We start from the raw sequence: 19108 nt of genomic DNA, 5'->3' as shown, positions 1-19108 counted from the left end.
AGCCTCTTCAGGAAGCCATTTATGTAAAGTGTTCTTGGAAATTATAATTGAGATGAAGGTAAAATGTCTTCCTTTATAGAACTGATGGTATCTTTTAGTAATGACTTAGGAATTCTCAACTTTTATAAAATGAAAAACCCAACCTTTACTCATAATGCATTGCAGCATTGAATGCATTAAAAATCATAAAAAGTGATGCAGATTGAAGCAGGGGGAGAAAGTGACAGAAAGGGAAATAAGGAGGGTAGAGAGAGGCGACAGGGGGAGGTGGTGGTATGTGTGGAAGGGGTGGGGGGTGTAGGGTGTGGATTTATTTGCTATATTGCCTAATCCCGGCAGCACAGCATCACACACCAACACCATCTGTCACCATTCACATTTGGAGTCAGCTGCCTGGACTGGGTACTGACGGGTACTGGTGGGGAGGGCTGGAGTTGTGGGGAGGGGTGGGTGGGTTAGGACGCCTCCTGCAGCCTGTGGTCTGTACAGAGCGTACGGGGTCTGTCTTTCAAGCCGGGGTGGAGGTGGAGAGGGGAGATCGTTGATTTGCCAAGCAGCATCAGCAGCAGTGTGAGGGTTCGGTGCGCTCAGAGAGGAGCGGGGAGGATGCAGACACAGAGAGAAACATGGTGATGCGATGACACATGGCTGCATGTACCGCCTGCATGCTCTGACTGCGGCTTCCACTTTCTATTCACCGGGAAACGGGAGAGGCTGGAAACTGGGACGCTGAGAGTCGCTGCTGGGAGGCTGGAGGCTGCCGCAACTACCGGCCGGGATCATCTACATCCAAACAAGCTCTGAAGAGACTGGTGACCAGAGAGACTGCTGATCGGATAGCCTGCTGATCATATTGCCTGTTGGTAAGCCCGATTCTGCTCCACCTGTCAGTACCTGCAGTGTTTTAGTCATTTTAGCTCATATAATGATCAATTTTACAGCAATCACAGAGCAGCAACAATTGTTCTCCCTCTCCATTGAGGCATTTTCATTCTGATCTGCATCTTCATTGTTCTTACTTTACCTTCTCACGTTGTACTGGTCAACAAAAACAAAGGATGTGATGAAAATTCCGCAATTTCTGATGATATTTAACATTTTTCGTTTTTTGTTTTTTTTTAAATTTTCATAAATTGCCCATCGTCCGGGCCTAAATGGAAAGCTTAGCCCATTCAAGGTGACATTCATTAGCTAAACTTTCTTCAGATGTTAAACTTCGTCTCTTAATTATGGTAAACGCCTATGTTGTTTTAAATGTGTTAGTCATTTATTTAAAAGTTTTAGCTGATCAAACTTTTTCTCTCCTGCTTCCCAATTAGGCAATTAAACAACCCAGTTTTCTTCCAAAAATGTGAGCCACAACCCAAATCATTCAGTGGTGACATAGATTAATATTTATCTATCTATCTAACCTGGACTTACATACAAACATTCATTCATGAGGTTACTGGGCTTTTTGCCTTATGTACGCATGGATATCATTGGAAACAACAAAGACTGGATGAGAATTATGCCCTTCTAAATGTAAAACGTAACAGACCTGTGATCATTACAATAAAGCTGTATGAGCTATATTGTCTTCAAAATGAAACTATAGGGTATTTTTTCACTTTTGCATATTGCTGCTACATCAGTCTACAGCCTACAGGAGCAGTAATTCTACAGCCAGGCTTTGATCTGTTCTTCACTTGTATGAACATTTCTTTCCGTCTTTCTTTAGGAGTAGAAATCACCTGCATATACTCTACTACACACTTTAACTGATTATTAAACTGATTATTAAAATATTTTTGTAACCACCGTTCCGTTTACATATTATAATTCACATTCTTTGGTAATTTACTATGTTGTCATTTCATTTTCTACATGTCTAAAACGCGCTTGCTTATTCTCACTGTAATGGCCCTACAGTGTGCCTGAGGGTTTTTGTCCCTGCCGAGCCGCCGTAGCGATGGGAGACAACATGTCCAAGCGGCTGAAGCTGATCTCAGTAACAGAGGCAGAGATGGAGGAGCGCTCTTTTCCAAACCCATACCCCGACTGGGACCAAGGACTGCTCACTTCCAACTCAGGAGCAGAAGTAGATCACAATGAGCCATTTGATGAAGAAGGAAAGGTGAGAGAATGTGTTTTTATAACATGCAGGCTGCAGATCTGCTGACTTTGAAACCAGAGCTAGTTTGGCTAAGATGCGCACTTCTGGCCTAACTTAGCTGTCATTGCGAATACTTGTCACTATCTGTAGTATCTGCGAGGACTGATTTGGGGATGTTTGTGACATTTGAAGGGAATGTGGGGTAAACCGAGCCTCACTGAATGTAGCAAACATCCATGCTAAATACAAACATTTAGGACATTAGCTCGAAAATTCACGAATCTCGCCTTATTAAAAACACCTTGCTAATTTGGCGAACGTTAAGTTACTGCAGGGCTCGACATTAACTTTTTAAGGCGCTTGTCCTTAGGACTAGTAACTTTACCTTTACTTGTCCAGGCACAAAAGTCACTTGGCCTTGTACAAATGACAATGATTTGCACCATTTTATTTGCGAATGCAGAATTCAGACGAACAAACAGTTGAAAGCATCCAGGCTGTGTCAACATATGCGCAATTAATTATGCATTTGCACATAACATAACATTGCACATAACATATGCGCATTTAATTTATTATAATTATAATTTATTAAAGCCATTACTTCCCTGTTAATGATCTTTTCATTTGATCCTGAATTGCGAAGCACTGTCAGTTTTCAGTTAGAGCTCTATAGATCAATCGTTTACAGTGTTTCCCCGAGCGGCAACTTCCGGGCCTGAAAGATGAAGCCAATGCGGAAGTGCCAGAAACTGCAGTTGGCTCCAAAGCCAGTCAGTCCCCATAGACCCCCATGTTAAAATGACCAACTTTACAGCAGAAATAAACATGTTCACAGCCTGGTACAAAAAACGGTTTTGGTCTCTATAGCCAATTCCCCCTTTCATGACAACTGTATGGGAGGGTGGTGGTGGTGGGGGGTTTATAACTCACGCTTTATATTTTATTAAGTTGTAAAGTTACGCATGATGAAGGAAGTGGCTGCTTTGAGTGACAGGTCGCTAGCCGCTAGGTAGCTTGTTTCAGCAACCAGGCTCCATTCGGCCGCCTCAGCTCCACCTCTTCGTGTGGTAGTGTTAAGCCCCCAGGAACAGCCCGGGATTTGAAGCCAATTTGACATAATGGCCAAACTGTGTAATAACAACTTTCGGGTCCGTCACGTGATGCTAGTGGGCCCAAAAAGACTTTTTCCCATAGACTTACATTCTGTAAATCAGCGGGTAAATGTTTTTGAGTGTCACAACCCCAAACAGGAAGTTAGCTGTCTTGGCTGGCGGAAGTCAATATTTGAACAATTTAAATAGTTAATATTTAATTTAATGTTGATATTTTTAATATTAAATTGTTAATAAATATTAACAATATTTATTTACAACACATAGAAATATCAGTCTCTATCTTCTCACACTGTCTATATGGTCCTAAATATAGATCAATGTTTGTAATATAACAAAATAACAAAACTGACTTATGGGGAATTATTTTGCTTACTTATAGCCAAATCACGACAGTTTGACATAGATGAATCAGTCAGATGAATGATGAATCAGCACTTTGTGTTTCATAATAACTGAAACTATCTGTCAGTTTTAGTTAATTGTTAATATATTTGTTGTGTAGTGTTAGTGCCTGTAATGAAATATCTGTAAGTCCTTCTTTAGCAGGTTTTAATCTTGTGCTTTGACTTTTGTTTGTTGGGACGTCTTTTAGTTTACATTTAGATAAGAGATTCTGCTTTTAAAAATATTTACAGAACAGTAATTCATCTACATCCAGGTGTAAGTCACACCTTATCAGTTTTTTCTGCCTCCTGCTTTAAATGTGTTCATGTCTCTCCATCACCTGTCTCCTGGGCTGCTTCTATGTGTTTCTCTTTCCTCCTTAAACTTTTCTTTAAATCTTGAATCAGTGTTTTAACTTTCTCCTTGTTTTTCTTTTAACATCTTTACATCCTGCAATTCTTCCTCATTTCTTTGTCCTCTCTTTAACTTGTATGGTGTTAATTACAGTAATTGTGGAAAAGGACACACAGTGTCTGTCTCATGAAAGTGGCTCCAGTCTGCCTGCTGCATTTGTTTTCAACACCCGCTGTGTTACAGTAACAGCCGTCTCCGTGTCTCATACAAGAATACACAGTGTATATGTATGTATGTTTATATGTGTATATATACATGCATACATACACATCTTGGATTGGCTGATATATCGATATCGGAATTTTTTTACCAGCCTAATATCGGCATCGACCCCAAAAGTCCAATATCAGTCAGGCTCTATTCTTGTGAAACAAATCCTGTCTGTCACTTTGCCTCTGCTTTGTTCTTCTTCCTCCATCATCGATCCCTTCATCCATGGATGACTGTAGTACTGACTCCTCCCTTTAGGACTGGACTGGAATATAATACGCGTAACCAGGTTTCTAATCAGCTTTTTACAAGTAAGCATTTGCACAATAACAGACAGCAAACAGAGAAAACACGACGCTGAGCGGCTGGATGAAAGGAGAGATCATTACACAGAGCAAAGCGTCCTCGTATCTAAAAGAACAGCATCCAAAGTCTGACTGAAACTAAAATCAAGTAGCCTGTAGATGTCTAAATAAGTCAGTTTCCACCACTGAACATTTGACTGTTTGTGAAATTCAGACACATTCACACTGTGAGGAAGACTCCGCTGATGACAAAGATTGTTAGTCGCTGGCCTCTGTTAGTTTACCCAATCTTCTATCCCATCATGCATTGAGTAACATGGTGAATGCAGTCTGGTAACAGTTTGTGAAAAACAGTCTGCACATGACTGGCTTTCAGCAGCAGCAGCAGCAGCAGCAGCAGCACAGATTGGCCAGAGCTGAGAAACCTATTCTCTAAGCGCTTCCTGTTAATTTATCAGGCCAGTGGATAGGAGTAAATGGGCCTTGAGTCTAACAAATAGCTCCAGCGGTCCTTGTGCACTCATAGACTCCTATGGGAGATCTGGGAGTGCACAAGTGTTTGTTTGAAGAGGTGGCTGGTGAGAGACACTCACCGCTTTGATTCAGGAGGCTCCCCGGCTCTTCTGTGCATATAGTTCACACTGTAGAGCGAATGTGAATGGAGCCTGTAGAGAATTAATTAATTCCATATCCACGATCAAACCCAGCTTTGAAGCAGAGTCTGACCCGTGCTGTTAAATCTGTAAAGGGTAAATGGAGCCTTGAGCCTTGTGGAAAATAACCTCATTAACATGGTGTGTTTCCTGAAATGAATCCTAATGATGAAGAGTATGGGTCATAACCTGCTGGCTGCTATCTGAGTGATTATTAGGCTTACCACTGCTGACGATACGTGACAGGACACACTTTCAGGCATGTTATGATGTCTGGAAATAGCAAGACAGATGTGGACTTGAAGCTCATTGGTCTACTCAACCAATTTAGATGGAAGCATTTTTTTTCTGCTCATAGGTTCAGGTGATCAGTAGCAGCATGGTGCCAGTTGTGGAGGGCAGGTGACGTTAGCATTAGCCTGGTTTGTATGCAGTGTCCAGTTCCATGAATACATCCACGGCTGAGTGATGTGACATTTCTTCTGGATGACTTCTCCTTGATCTGATGATGAGTCTTGGACTGTATCTCATTTGTACATCGCTGTCGACAAAACTTTCTGCCAAATGAATGAATGTGATGTTTGCTGAAAATGTGTTGTTGGTAACAGGGCCAATATTAAAATTATGTATTGCAGAGACTGTTGGTGATTCATTTGTAAATTACAAGGGCACTCATTTTTAGCTATGATTAACTGTTTTCTTTGAAGATGCGACTATTATTGAGCAACTGTACATGGATAAATAATATTGCTGAAACAATTTAGTTTATAGTGGATTGACAGAAAATGAATCAACATCTGTAATAATTGATTATTGTAGTCATTCATCAAGTGAAAATGCCAAACATTTGATAGTTCTAACTTTTCAAATGTATTTTTTTCAAATGTTTTTTTTTTAAATTCTGTATTTCTTAATTGAATATCTTTGGGTTTTGGACTGTAATGGTTATTTTTCACTATTTCTTGATATGTAGTACACAAGAGAATGAATTGATTAGATGAAAAGGTAAACAATAGGTTAAATGATAGTGAAAATAATCATTGGTTGTAGTCCTAGTTAATATGTAACTGTGCAAGACCTTGTGTTGATGTAAAGTAATAATGTGTCAGTGAAGCATGGAGAGGATAAGCAGGAACAAGAGGTTCAGATAGTCTATGCAAGAATTAAAGAATTGACAACAACCACTTTCAGTGTACATTTGAGTGAAAATACAAGCAGTTATAACACAGTTCTCATTGTTATCAGTGTCATTATTGGGAGGATGTTTCTCTTCTGATGCTTCTGTGGTTTATAGGGTGGGTTTGGATGTTTTTCAGGACTGTTTTAATACATGGTAATGCTAACATGGACAGCTAGGGCTGCAACTAGTGATTATTTTCATTATAGGTTTCAGCTGATTTTTTTTCTCAAGTCATCATTTGGTCTGTTCAGAATATCAGAAAATAGGTAAAAATGCTCATCACAAATGTCCAGAGACAGAGTTGACATTTAAATTGTGTGTTTAGTCTGAACAGTGATGAAGATTCAGTTTACTGTTATGACTAAACAAGACCAAGAAAACAGCAGATAATAACATTTGAGAGACATCTGTGAGGTTTTTTCTTTTTCTTTCTTTCTTTCTTTCAGTGAACAGTTAATAGTGGTTTCAGCAACTACATTTTTGCTGATACATTTTCCGTTGATGGATTAATTGTTCCAGCTCTGATGTCAGTATCATATTAAGACAAACTTAAAAATTCTAATCTACTCCTTTATGAAGCGTTTAACAGAATCCGAGGTTTGATTTTTCCCTTTATTGAATATTGATAATGAATGCTTTGGCTGAATATTGATAATGAATGCTTTGGCTGAATATTGATAATGAATGCTTTGGCTGAGGTTATTAATGTGCTCTCTGTCCTCCTCAGGTCAGTGCGGCCTTTCAGAAGAAGGTCCAGAATAAGATCAAAGATCTCCTCCAGCAGATGGAGGAGGGCCTGAAGACTGCCGACCCCCATGACTTCTCCACGTACACCGGCTGGACAGGTCTGTCTATAAAACTGCAAAGACATGACAGCTCCATGTTCCATCAGCCTATCACTGATCCACAGATAATGTAATGTACATGTACCCTCTCCACTACAGGCATTGCCTTGCTGTACCTGCAGCTGCACCGTGTGTCCCATGAAGCCTCCCACCTGCAGAGGGCACTGGACTACGTGAAGAGGACCATGAGGATCCTGAACGGCCGCAAAGTGACATTCCTGTGTGGTGACGCGGGGCCGCTGGCAGTGGGTGCAGTGGTCCATCACAAACTGAACAACACCGCTGACAGCAAAGACTGTCTCTCAAGGTGAGTGGCTGGGACTGTAGAGCTGCTGGGCAGATGTCAGTATCATTATTTGTTTTTGACATGTGTAGAAATATGTCCAAAAACATCCAGAACTACATATAAGATTAGAACCTTTTTGTTTCTCAGGCTCCTCCAGCTGCAGCGCTCTGTGCTGAGTCCAGACTCTGACATGCCAGATGAGCTGCTGTATGGACGGGCCGGCTATCTGTACGCTCTGCTCTACGTTAACAAAGAGTTGGGAGCTGACACGGTGGATGAGGGCACTATTACACAGGTGAGACACACACGTGCATGCACTGTGTTTTCACACCTAGAGGATTTTTCATTTTTGGTGCTTTATTTTGAGTTTGCTTTGCTACAGCCACAATGTAATGCAGTCCAGTACACCACCACCACCACCCACTACAACCTCAATAATAGACATGAAGTAGGATGATCACCAGCGTGTCAGTCTGGATCTGGAAGTCTATTCCACAGGATCTTGGCTCGGTCATTCTCAACCACTTTAGGAGGTGTCTTCCATTGTGACCTCGGGACTTCCAGCCTATACTCAGTGCAGATGTTCCTGTACACTATGCCAGCCACTTGGTTATGGCGTTCCATGTACGCTGTTCCTGCTTGCATCTTACACCCTGCTACTATGTGCTGAACTGTCTCAGGAGCATCTTTGCACAGGCTGCACCAGGGGTCCTGTCTGGTGTGGTAAATCCCCGCCTCTATTGATCTTGTACTAAACGCCTGTTCTCCTGCTGCCATGATTAATGCTTCTGTGCTGTCTTTCAATCCAGCCTTTTTCCAGCCACCGGTAGGACTTCTTGATATCCATCTTTGCCACTGCTTCCTCTCTATGTAATAGAGAAGGTACAAGTTTGCTTACAAATCATCTTCAGATGACAGACAACACTTTTCTCAGTGAGGCTGCTGTAATGACCATCTGTTAGACACTGAGCAGGGACAACAGTGGAGCTGTGCCAGGGCACAGAGGACACACATACATTGAATAATAATCCCTGCACATTCTATTTGACTATTATTTAAGCATGCTAACACACACTGCAGAACCTGCAGGACCAGCTGTCCCCTCTGGTGAAGTGCCAAGCCAAACCACATCAACTACTCTCAACACACACACAGGAACAGAAGGGCTGAGAGAGTAGGCAGCAGTAGTGGGCTTACAGTCGCTACTGTTGTGTTTGATGGGAGTATTATTATGACTAAGGAAGGAGTAAAATTTCCTGCAGCTCTGCATTACTGTTTACCAGTCTTTGTGTCCATATACCCGTCAGCAGCACAGCAGCACTCTGCAGGCTTTACTGAGCAGCTTCTGTGCTCCAGGCGTTTAGAGATGTCTTTTTTATTTTGATTTTCTTGGGATCTTACCTTGCTTTTGTTCTCTCTCAAGTGTTTGTGAGACTTTCTCCTTTTCAAGATTTTCTCTCAGGGTTTTTTTTCAGTCTATTTTGGTGTGTCTGTTTAGCCTTCTGTACACTGTTTTCTGCTTGGGCTGGTTATGAGCACTAGCTTTTCTTTTCTTACTGTCTTCAGCACTGAGCTTACACTGCAAACTGTCAAAGTTTCAGCTGAGGGTTATATTTTGGAGGAGTTTGTTTCTCCACTAGCAGGTTGATTATTGTCTGAGTTGCAGCCAGATACAGTATCTTCAGTTTGTGACAGCTCCAAATTGGGGAAAAATAAAAATATTGTGTGTGTGTGTCTGCCAGCAAATGCCAACTCTACTGTCAGCAGACAGCGGACTGTAATGTCAGTAAGCCTTATTCCATTCTTGTTCAGCTCTGGCTTCGCTTGACTGAGAAAGAAAAATTAAATCTTCCACAGTCCAACACTGAGGTGAAATGAGCAAGATAGGTTAGCAGTCCATGATTATTTAATTTATGATCAGAGCCTCAGTAATAGCTAGCTAAAAATAATAGTGCAAGATGAAAGGTCATGGAGCCAATGATGTTGGATATCCATGTTTCTCACTTTAGCTTAATATGTTTCTGCTCCAAATGCTTTTTTTTTTTCATAAACTGCCATCCCTTCTGTAGCCTTGGTTGCTAAGGTTGTTGCTAAGGTTTTTCCATGTGTTGTCTGTATTGTCCACTCTTATATTTTGGATCAGATTTCAGCTCAAACATGTATGGATGTATTTGAGACATCATGAGTAAAGAATGAGAAGAAGTAGTGAAATCCTCCTACTATAGTTGGTTTCTTGGTTTGTTGACGTAGCCTCCTGAGCTGACAGGAAGTGGGCCGAAACGCAGCTTCCGGAAGCTAACCAATCAGAACAGAGTGGAGAGAGTAGAGCACCGGATTAAAGATACAGAATTATGAATGTGCAGAATACGTCACCTTTTTAAAGCTGAAAAATACGAGTAGAAATACATGAGAGGAGAGACGTGTGATGTAAGCTGTCAGAAAATGTATTGTGGTTTTGGTGTAGTCACAAGGTGTCAACATCCAAATAGAATGAGTCTGTGGGGTTAGTCCTCTCTCTGCTGCCATCTTCGGTAGCATCCTTGTCGTTAGCTCACCAGTGAGCATTTCTCTGGCATCTTTTGTTTTTCACCCAATAACTTCTGGCCTCTAAAGCCATATGAGGTCACGTACCAGCAGCTGCTTTCCAGCCTCCAGCTACTGCTTCTCTCAGCGTGTACCAAACATTCAACTAAGTACGTCTCTGTTGTTACTGTCCTCAGTTTTAGATTTCGTCTCGACACTGCATCCCGCTCTGCATGCAAATGAATAAGTGTTAGTATAAGTGTTAGTTAGATTTGGATCTGGTAGGCCAGTCATATGTAGAGCTTCAGCCTGTTCAATCCTTGATCCTCTTGGTGCTGAATCCCGCTGGCTCCAGTTTGTTTGCAGTGATTAATTTATTCTGTAAACTGATTAATTCCCCCTAAATTACATTTTCTGCCTTTAAGACAGACAGTTGATTGCTTATTGAGGCGTCAGTGTGTGTCAGAGAGAGAGAGAGGAAGGGAAATGTGGATGTTTGTTGGGTGGTGCCTGTCTTGATAAGACATAGGAGGAGATATCAACTGACAAAAAAAAAGAGCATTTGAGGCAAGGAAGGAGGTATATTATAGATGATATAGATGCATAGAGCCTTTGCAGACATGGTTTACAGGGTTTCAGATATTGGTGTTTTTTTACGTGAATGTTTCTTATGGTTTCATTCAGACATGACAGGACATTTATGCTGATGTGATATTTGTCACCTGGTGAGAGAGTGTGGGCAGAGAGGAAGAGAGAGTAGTGTCTCAGATTCCATCGCTGGTGGATTTGACAATTTGCTATTGAAGCCTTAATTAATGAGCATCATGTGCATGAGGGACGTTCGCCTCTGCTTTTCACAGTGAATGAACCTGACGGCATGTTTTTACACAAGCACAATGCACCACATACTGTAGGAAGACGTTTGGCTGGATATTCTATTTATTTGTGCAGTTGGCATGAATGAAAACTGTAAATATAGGGCAAGAGCTGGTCTGATTATTACTGTGTGTATTTTTTTTAACGTTAATGCACATTTAATCTCTTTCTGTGCATGTTTACCTTGTGCTGCTGCTGCCTTTATATTAATCTGACTGTGATCATTTCAGAATTGTCCCATGTTGAAAGTAATATGCTTGTGACTTTCACAGAAAAGTTGCTTATTCAGACCTGAGACCAACATGTTAAATTGAAATCAGATCAATGTAACAAGGTGAATATTTGAAAGGGGTTTAGGAGTGAAGGGACATGTACATGAACACACTTACTGTAGATTTGCTCCATCATGAGGGAGCCATTGCTGCTGCTGCTGCTGCTGCAGAACTGTTTTCCTTTCCTTTTTCAGTCACTCTAGCTTGCATGGGGACAGCATAAACTGCTGACTCAGAACTTCCCTCCCTCCCTCAGGATGCCCTTTTGCACGCATGCACGCACACACTCACACACATACACAAGTTTGCACTGCTATCCTTGTTAGGACATTGCACTGACTCCATTCATTTTGTACAGCCTAACCCTAACCATAACCAGTTCATACCTAACCATAACCAGTTCATACCTAACCATAACCAGTTCATACCTAACCCTAACCTTAACCAGTTAATACCTAACCCTAACCATAACCAGTTCATACCTAACCCTAACCTTAACCAGTTAATACCTAACCCTAACCTTAACCAGTTCATACCTAACCCTAACCTTAACCAGTTAATACCTAACCCTAACCATAACCAGTTCATACCTAACCCTAACCTTAACCAGTTAATACCTAACCCTAACCATAACCAGTTCATACCTAACCATAACCAGTTCATACCTAACCCTAACCTTAACCAGTTAATACCTAACCCTAACCATAACCAGTTCATACCTAACCATAACCAGTTCATACCTAACCCTAACCTTAACCAGTTAATACCTAACCCTAACCATAACCAGTTCATACCTAACCATAACCAGTTCATACCTAACCCTAACCTTAACCAGTTAATACCTAACCCTAACCATAACCAGTTCATACCTAACCATAACCAGTTCATACCTAACCCTAACCTTAACCAGTTCATACCTAACCCTAACCATAACCAGTTCATACCTAACCCTAACCTTAACCAGTTAATACCTAACCCTAACCATAACCAGTTCATACCTAACCCTAACCTTAACCAGTTAATACCTAACCCTAACCATAACCAGTTCATACCTAACCATAACCAGTTCATACCTAACCCTAACCTTAACCAGTTCATACCTAACCCTAACCATAACCAGTTCATACCTAACCCTAACCTTAACCAGTTCATACCTAACCCTAACCATAACCAGTTCATACCTAACCCTAACCATAACCAGTTCATACCTAACCCTAACCATAACCAGTTCATACCTAACCCTAACCTTAACCAGTTCATACCTAACCCTAACCTTAACCAGTTCATACCTAACCCTAACCATAACCAGTTCATACCTAACCATAACCTTAACCAGTTCATACCTAACCCTAACCATAACCAGTTCATACCTAACCATAACCATAACCAGTTCATACCTAATGCTAACCTTAACCAGTTAATACCTAACCCTAACCTTAACCAGTTCATACCTAATGCTAACCATAACCAGTTCATACCTAACCATAACCTTAACCAGTTCATACCTAATGCTAACCATAACCAGTTAATACCTAACCCTAACCTTAACCAGTTCATACCTAACCCTAACCATAACCAGTTCATACCTAACCCTAACCTTAACCAGTTCATACCTAACCCTAACCATAACCAGTTCATACCTAACCCTAACCTTAACCAGTTCATACCTAATGCTAACCATAACCAGTTAATACCTAACCCTAACCTTAACCAGTTCATACCTAACCCTAACCATAACCAGTTCATACCTAACCATAACCTTAACCAGTTCATACCTAATGCTAACCATAACCAGTTAATACCTAACCCTAACCTTAACCAGTTCATACCTAATGCTAACCATAACCAGTTCATACCTAACCCTAACCTTAACCAGTCCATACCTAATGCTAACCATAACCAGTTAATACCTAACCCTAACCTTAACCAGTTCATACCTAACCCTAACCATAACCAGTTCATACCTAACCCTAACCTTAACCAGTTCATACCTAATGCTAACCATAACCAGTTAATACCTAACCCTAACCTTAACCAGTTCATACCTAACCCTAACCATAACCAGTTCATACCTAACCCTAACCTTAACCAGTTCATACCTAATGCTAACCATAACCAGTTAATACCTAACCCTAACCATAACCAGTTCATACCTAATGCTAACCATAACCAGTTCATACCTAACCCTAACCTTAACCAGTTCATACCTAACCCTAACCTTAACCAGTTCATACCTAATGCTAACCATAACCAGTTCATACCTAACCCTAACCTTAACCAGTTCATACCTAACCCTAACCATAACCTAACCTCAATTCACACCTAACTCCTAACCTTAACCAGGACCACAGAAATGACATTTTGTCCCCATGCAGACTATCAGTCCCAGTGTTTATACCAGAAATGGTCCCAATAAGGATAGAAAAATGCATGCGCGCGCACACACACACACACACACACACACATATATATATATATATAAATATATGTCTCTATATTTCTCAATATAACCCAACACAGTTCAACAGAACCACAAACTCCAGCCTCTGAAATGAAATAACGTATTGATTTATTGCAGGGCTGTTATATTATACTGCATTCGTTGTATCTAATGAACTGGCAAGTGAGTGTATTATGCCCATAAATGGTAAATGGACTGCACTTTTATATGGCGCCTTTCTAGTCTTCCGACCACTCAAAGCACTTTACACTGCATGTCAACATTCACCCTTTCATACACACATTCATAATCTGATGGCAGAGGCTGCCATGCAAGGTGCCAACCTGCTCATCAGGATCTAATCTAATGCTCATTCATACACACACACTCACCTACCGCTGGCACAGCCATCGGGAGCAATTTGGGGTTCAGTATCTTGCCCAAGGACATGCGGACTGAAGGAGCCGGTGATCGAACCAATGATTTTTTCCGATTAGTAGACAACCCACTCTACCTCCTGAGCCACAGCTGCCCCGAGAGAAAAGGGTTTGATATCTGGCTTCCCTGCTATTGAGATCAGCTGCTGACCTTCTCAGCTAATACGCTCCTCTCAGGGCTTTCTTGACCTTCTGTTACTTTTCCACATTGACTCTTTCATTATGGAAGGCAGTGATGCATGTGTGTGGGGCTCAGTTAGCCCTAAACACATTTTAAAAGTCAATGGAATCTACCTTGACCAGAGTTAGCCTTTTTAGGTTAAAGCATTTTTTTTACTGCACATATATTTCCTTGCACACATCATTGTCCTGACTTTTCTCGCTTCTTTACATTTGAATGCCCAGCATGACCTCTGAGCACAGCTCTACAAGCTAAATGCATCAACCACACGAAGGGCAAACTTAATGTAATTCTAGGTTTCCCACAATGCTCTCTGCTAACAACTAATTTCAGCTGAATAGCTTACACACCAAGCAAGTAGTGCAATAACCACAGAAGACATCTTGGTTCTATGTAGAGATTATTTATATACCTCCTTTCTAGATCAGATATTAATGCTTCACAATAAAAGATGAACAGATGGCTGTGGGCTGTTTTATTGAAGGTGTCCAAAGAGTTCCGTAGTGTAGCCAGGACTTCAAAGTCACCGTCGGCATTACTGCTAAGCTTGGAACAAGGACCTGCCAACAAACCCTGATGAGGGCATGTAGAGTCCTAAAAGAGCCACAAAGAACTCCAACTTGATAAATCTACAATGTTAGAATAGGATTATCATTCAAAACTGACAACAAATGAAAAAAGTGTAAAATTGGTAAATATACAAGCAGAAGTGAAAGCATGTACCAGGATGGTATTGAAAGCTGAGCTCAGATCAAGAGAAACTAAAGAACTTGTACTTACCAGAGTCTGATCTTAAAGTAGATTATGTAGAACTGTATGAAGGGTTGTTTCTGCACTGTGCAAAGAGCATGACATCCTCTCTCAAACAACACTGTTGCTGCACATGAACATTGTTAACTGCTGTCACAATTTCATCTAATATGTTTTTTTTCCCAGAACAATAAATAAATACAATCTTCTTTAATGCATTCTAAATGAACCCCATTATCCTCATCCAAAATAACCCCACAATCACCACCTTCTATCTGTGGGTTGATACTTTTTTACTGAAGTTCTTTGAGAAATGTGTAATGTAGCACAAAGTCAAGAGGTTGTGTAATGTAGCACAGCGAGCTAGTGAAGCTCTGTAAATGGAACCATGTTTCAACATGTGCAGTGGTGGGTTACTGTCTTATTGCTATTTTTTACTCTTTGGAGCCGTTTCTAAACAAAGTAAAGTAACCACTGTCTTCATGGATGAAGGAACATGTCACCCAGTGTAGCGCTGTGGCTCATTGGCATGTTTAAATAGTTTTTGAACAACAGCAGAGGTCTATTGCACAGAGGAATAAGATATATCAGGTTTTGGATACACACACAATACTTGTTAGTAGATCTGTTCATTGTTGGTTTGTTGGCTCCAAACATGAGATTCATTGAAAATAAGAAAAATATAGTGAATCACCAGCCTTATCCTTTAATGTGAAAATCAATAATACTTTATTTTGTACTGTGGTCTCATAGTCATTACAATATATATACTCTAGTGTGAGTAGGTATCTTGAGAACAATAAACCTTTTATCAGTCGCTATAAAACCATTCGTCTCTCAAAGTAGCATCTTCTTTGAAAGAAACAATGAGAGGAACAATCACTACATCACACTGCATTTGGCTCATTGATGTGTTTTATACTGTACATTCAGAAGTACTTCTACATATATAAATGTATTTCTGTTATTTTTCAAAGAGCTGTGCCATTTAGGGATCTGCCATCTCACATCTGTCATACATCAAACTCAAGGTTGAAGGAATTTTCTTAACAATGAATGTGTTGATATGTGAGATAGGTGAAGGCTTCTACTGGTACAGTAGTCTGGGTAGAAAGAAGCATTGACAGTAATAATACAGTACGCACACTATTCTTGATGTGATATCCACAGAGTGTGCTTGTCATGTTGAGTCTCAATCACTGAAGCTACTGGAACACAAGCGCTGCTAGGTGAGACGCAGCATGTCAGATCATTTTCTGCTTCAGCAACATTTACTCAGCATGAATCTGTTCTAAATAGGAAGGTGGCAGTTAAATAGAAGCTCGGACATGTTTGCACAGACCACTTTTGCCAGAAAAAATGACAAACATTACAGCAGCTGTAACTGATTAACACTTATTCCATAAATCAAACTTTGTCTGGTTAACGTGCATAAGCTGCTGTCTACTCAGTCAAAGATTGTTTGTAAAAGAAGATGCATTACACACACAGTCTGATGGGTTAGTGGTTAATACACGTACCGTATATGTAACTGTTATGTTTCCAGTTTGATTCTGGCTGGGTACCTTGATGCATATCATGCCTCTCTCTCTCCACATGTTTCCTGTCCTCATCCACACTGTTCCTGTCCAATAAAGGCAAAAAGTTCCAAAAACAAATCTTCAGATTCAAAGAATTTCAGCTTAACAAGTGAATAGTTCTGTATAGTCCAACAGTGCAGTGGGAGTCTGCCACATTGTGACTCTTCCAACGTTTGCTTCAGATTGTCTAACTGGAAAAATATGTTGTCAAATATCTGCCAAACTAACCAAAATTTCACAATAAATGTGAGGGAATAAGAAATAGCCACAGACTTTAAGGCTTCATTTTCATTTCAAATTGCAATTTAAATGTCTGGTGATTGGTTCAGCTCCAAACTGCTGGGCTCAGTCAGTCTCCAGTGGAAGTTATTCAGATTAAGCATGAGGAGTGAAACCTCAGCATACAGGATTAAGAGTGGCTTTTTTTTCTTCTAAAACTGCAGTAATTCAATTCCTAGAAATCAAAAGCGCTATAAGTCTTCCAATCTGTTCCTTCTGCAACTCTTCCTCTCTCTCATCATCAGGTGGTGACAGCTATCGTGGAATCGGGGAAGAATCTGTCAGTGGAACAGAAGAAGACAGATCGCTGCCCTCTGCTCTATGAATGGCACAAGAAGCAGTACATCGGCGCTGCACACGGCCTGGCTGGCATCTTTTACATGCTCATGCAGGTAAACGAGGGCGAGAGGGTGACACAAAAACACTCCACTCATGATTATACAGTGCTCACAAATGATTTCTGGCTGATTACAGTTTGTGATAATTGTCTGTGGGTTCGTCACAGACAGCCCCTCTTTGACATTACATTTGGACATGTCATGAGCTTAATTTTCATTGTTTTTATTTTCATCATCTTTTGGTTTCTTTTTATGTCAAATCATATGCTGAGAATCCAATTCAGACTGTATCAGAACATAGAATGCACCTGACATGACCTCACATATCCAAATATGCTTACTGTGATTGTGATGTCAAGACATAACAAGATGATAAAAATAGAGAATCCCCTGCAGTAAGGATGCAGTGAAGACTGAGATAGTGTGCCAGTGTCTTAGAGACATAGATCATCTCACTTCTGCAGCTTAGAAAAATGTTTTCATGCTAGTCTGGTTAATGGGTATCTGATTGCTGATGGGAATAGTTTATAGAATAGTTAATGTGTTTTATGTGATGGAGCCATTATTTTAAGGGTGTTAAGATTCAGATGAATCGATGCCTGAAGGTTCAGCTGCAACAAGCAGCTTATATCAGGTCTGAAGTGAAGGGGAGTCGCTGCTGAATCGATGCAGGTTTCTCTGGACTGGAAACAGCAGTATTACAGACGTAGCTCGGTTATATTTCAGGCTTATCTCAACATAAAAACACAACCAATCATGTGACAAGCGCTTGCAAAGCTGTATAGGAGAGCAGTGAATGAAGCTGAGTTCAGACTTGTTCGCTGCTGTTGTTGCCTGCACTAACATGACTGATCCTTGTTTGTTGCCTTTAAAACCAGGATTCACATGCTTTCAATAAGAAGCAGGTGTGATCCTGACTTAAATCTCTAATTTCACCTCAAACTACATGTTCTTATATTGCAGAAAACATGGCCTAACTACTACAGCAAATGGACCAAAATATTAGCTAGATATTAATATTTGATGGTTTGGTAGAATTAAGATCACATTTCCCATAAAGCTTGTTGCAATAAAGATGAGACTCTCAGCCAGATGTATTGATGTTCAGATGTTGGTCACATAGACCCTTAATTCCTAAACGTCTCCAGTGATTCAGCCTGATGATTCAGTGAGAGAACCATCCAGAACCCAATGCAGCAAGAAAGATTAACCAGTGGGTGAGTGGTGTGATGATGGTCTAATGTCTGGTGTTGTCTGAATACAGTGGAGGAGCTGCTAACTGTTGGTTGCTTTGTAAAACCAGTGAATCAGTTCTTTTGACTGATTTTTATCAGACTGCAGCCTGTAAATGATAATAAAGCCTGGCTGTAGTCTGGGGATATTTTTACAGCTATGAATTATGTTCTGGTGATCTGTTCCAAAAATATATAAAAAGATATACAGTATTAAATTGGGAAAATGTGAATTTACACTCATGCTTGACGTTGCCAGTAAGTGATGGCAGAGAGCATGCAAATCAAATGAAATAGAAGAAAAGATAAGTAATAAATTATGTGATTTTTCTCTTTGCACCAGTGTTTTTATAGTTCCAGATGTGCCAGGCAGAGAGCTGTGCTGTAGTTTAGGTTGAGCAGTGATAGCTGAGCAGATACAGTAAACTTAGAGAAATTCCAACTACTGGATGTGATTTGATGATTCTACTACACTACAGAATCACTACACTTCTAACGTGTTGAAGACATTGAAATCAATCCACAGAGTTTTCTGTGTTGTGTCTCTGATCCTGTTTACAGATGTTTTCATTAACACACTGAACTCCTGCTTGCTACAAATGAATAATTCATTCAGTCAGAGTGCACGTGAGTCCTTTTACACCAGTTAAAGAATCTGCTTTGTTTGTGAAGTGTATCTGTGTCAGACTGAGCATTCACAACAGACTCAG

At 40.5% G+C, this 19108-nt stretch overlaps 1 protein-coding gene across 1 annotated transcript in view; it reads left to right on the top strand.

Moving 5' to 3' along the window:
* The first annotated feature begins 488 nt into the window (after positions 1 to 488).
* lancl2 (LanC lantibiotic synthetase component C-like 2 (bacterial)) overlaps positions 489 to 19108 on the top strand; it is a 28354-nt gene continuing 9734 nt past the window's right edge. The window contains exons 1-6 of the mRNA XM_044339755.1: positions 489 to 863; positions 1912 to 2116; positions 7087 to 7204; positions 7304 to 7511; positions 7638 to 7785; positions 17074 to 17220. Coding sequence (XP_044195690.1) covers positions 1952 to 2116; positions 7087 to 7204; positions 7304 to 7511; positions 7638 to 7785; positions 17074 to 17220 — 786 coding nt within the window. The 5' untranslated portion in view covers positions 489 to 863; positions 1912 to 1951. The remainder of the gene's footprint in view (positions 864 to 1911; positions 2117 to 7086; positions 7205 to 7303; positions 7512 to 7637; positions 7786 to 17073; positions 17221 to 19108) is intronic.

Source organism: Thunnus albacares, chromosome 21, assembly GCF_914725855.1.
Source record: "Thunnus albacares chromosome 21, fThuAlb1.1, whole genome shotgun sequence".
In the NCBI taxonomy this organism is placed as follows: domain Eukaryota; kingdom Metazoa; phylum Chordata; class Actinopteri; order Scombriformes; family Scombridae; genus Thunnus; species Thunnus albacares.
The sequence above is the reverse complement of the archived record's forward strand: the minus strand, read 5'-3'. Positions and strand labels throughout refer to the sequence as shown.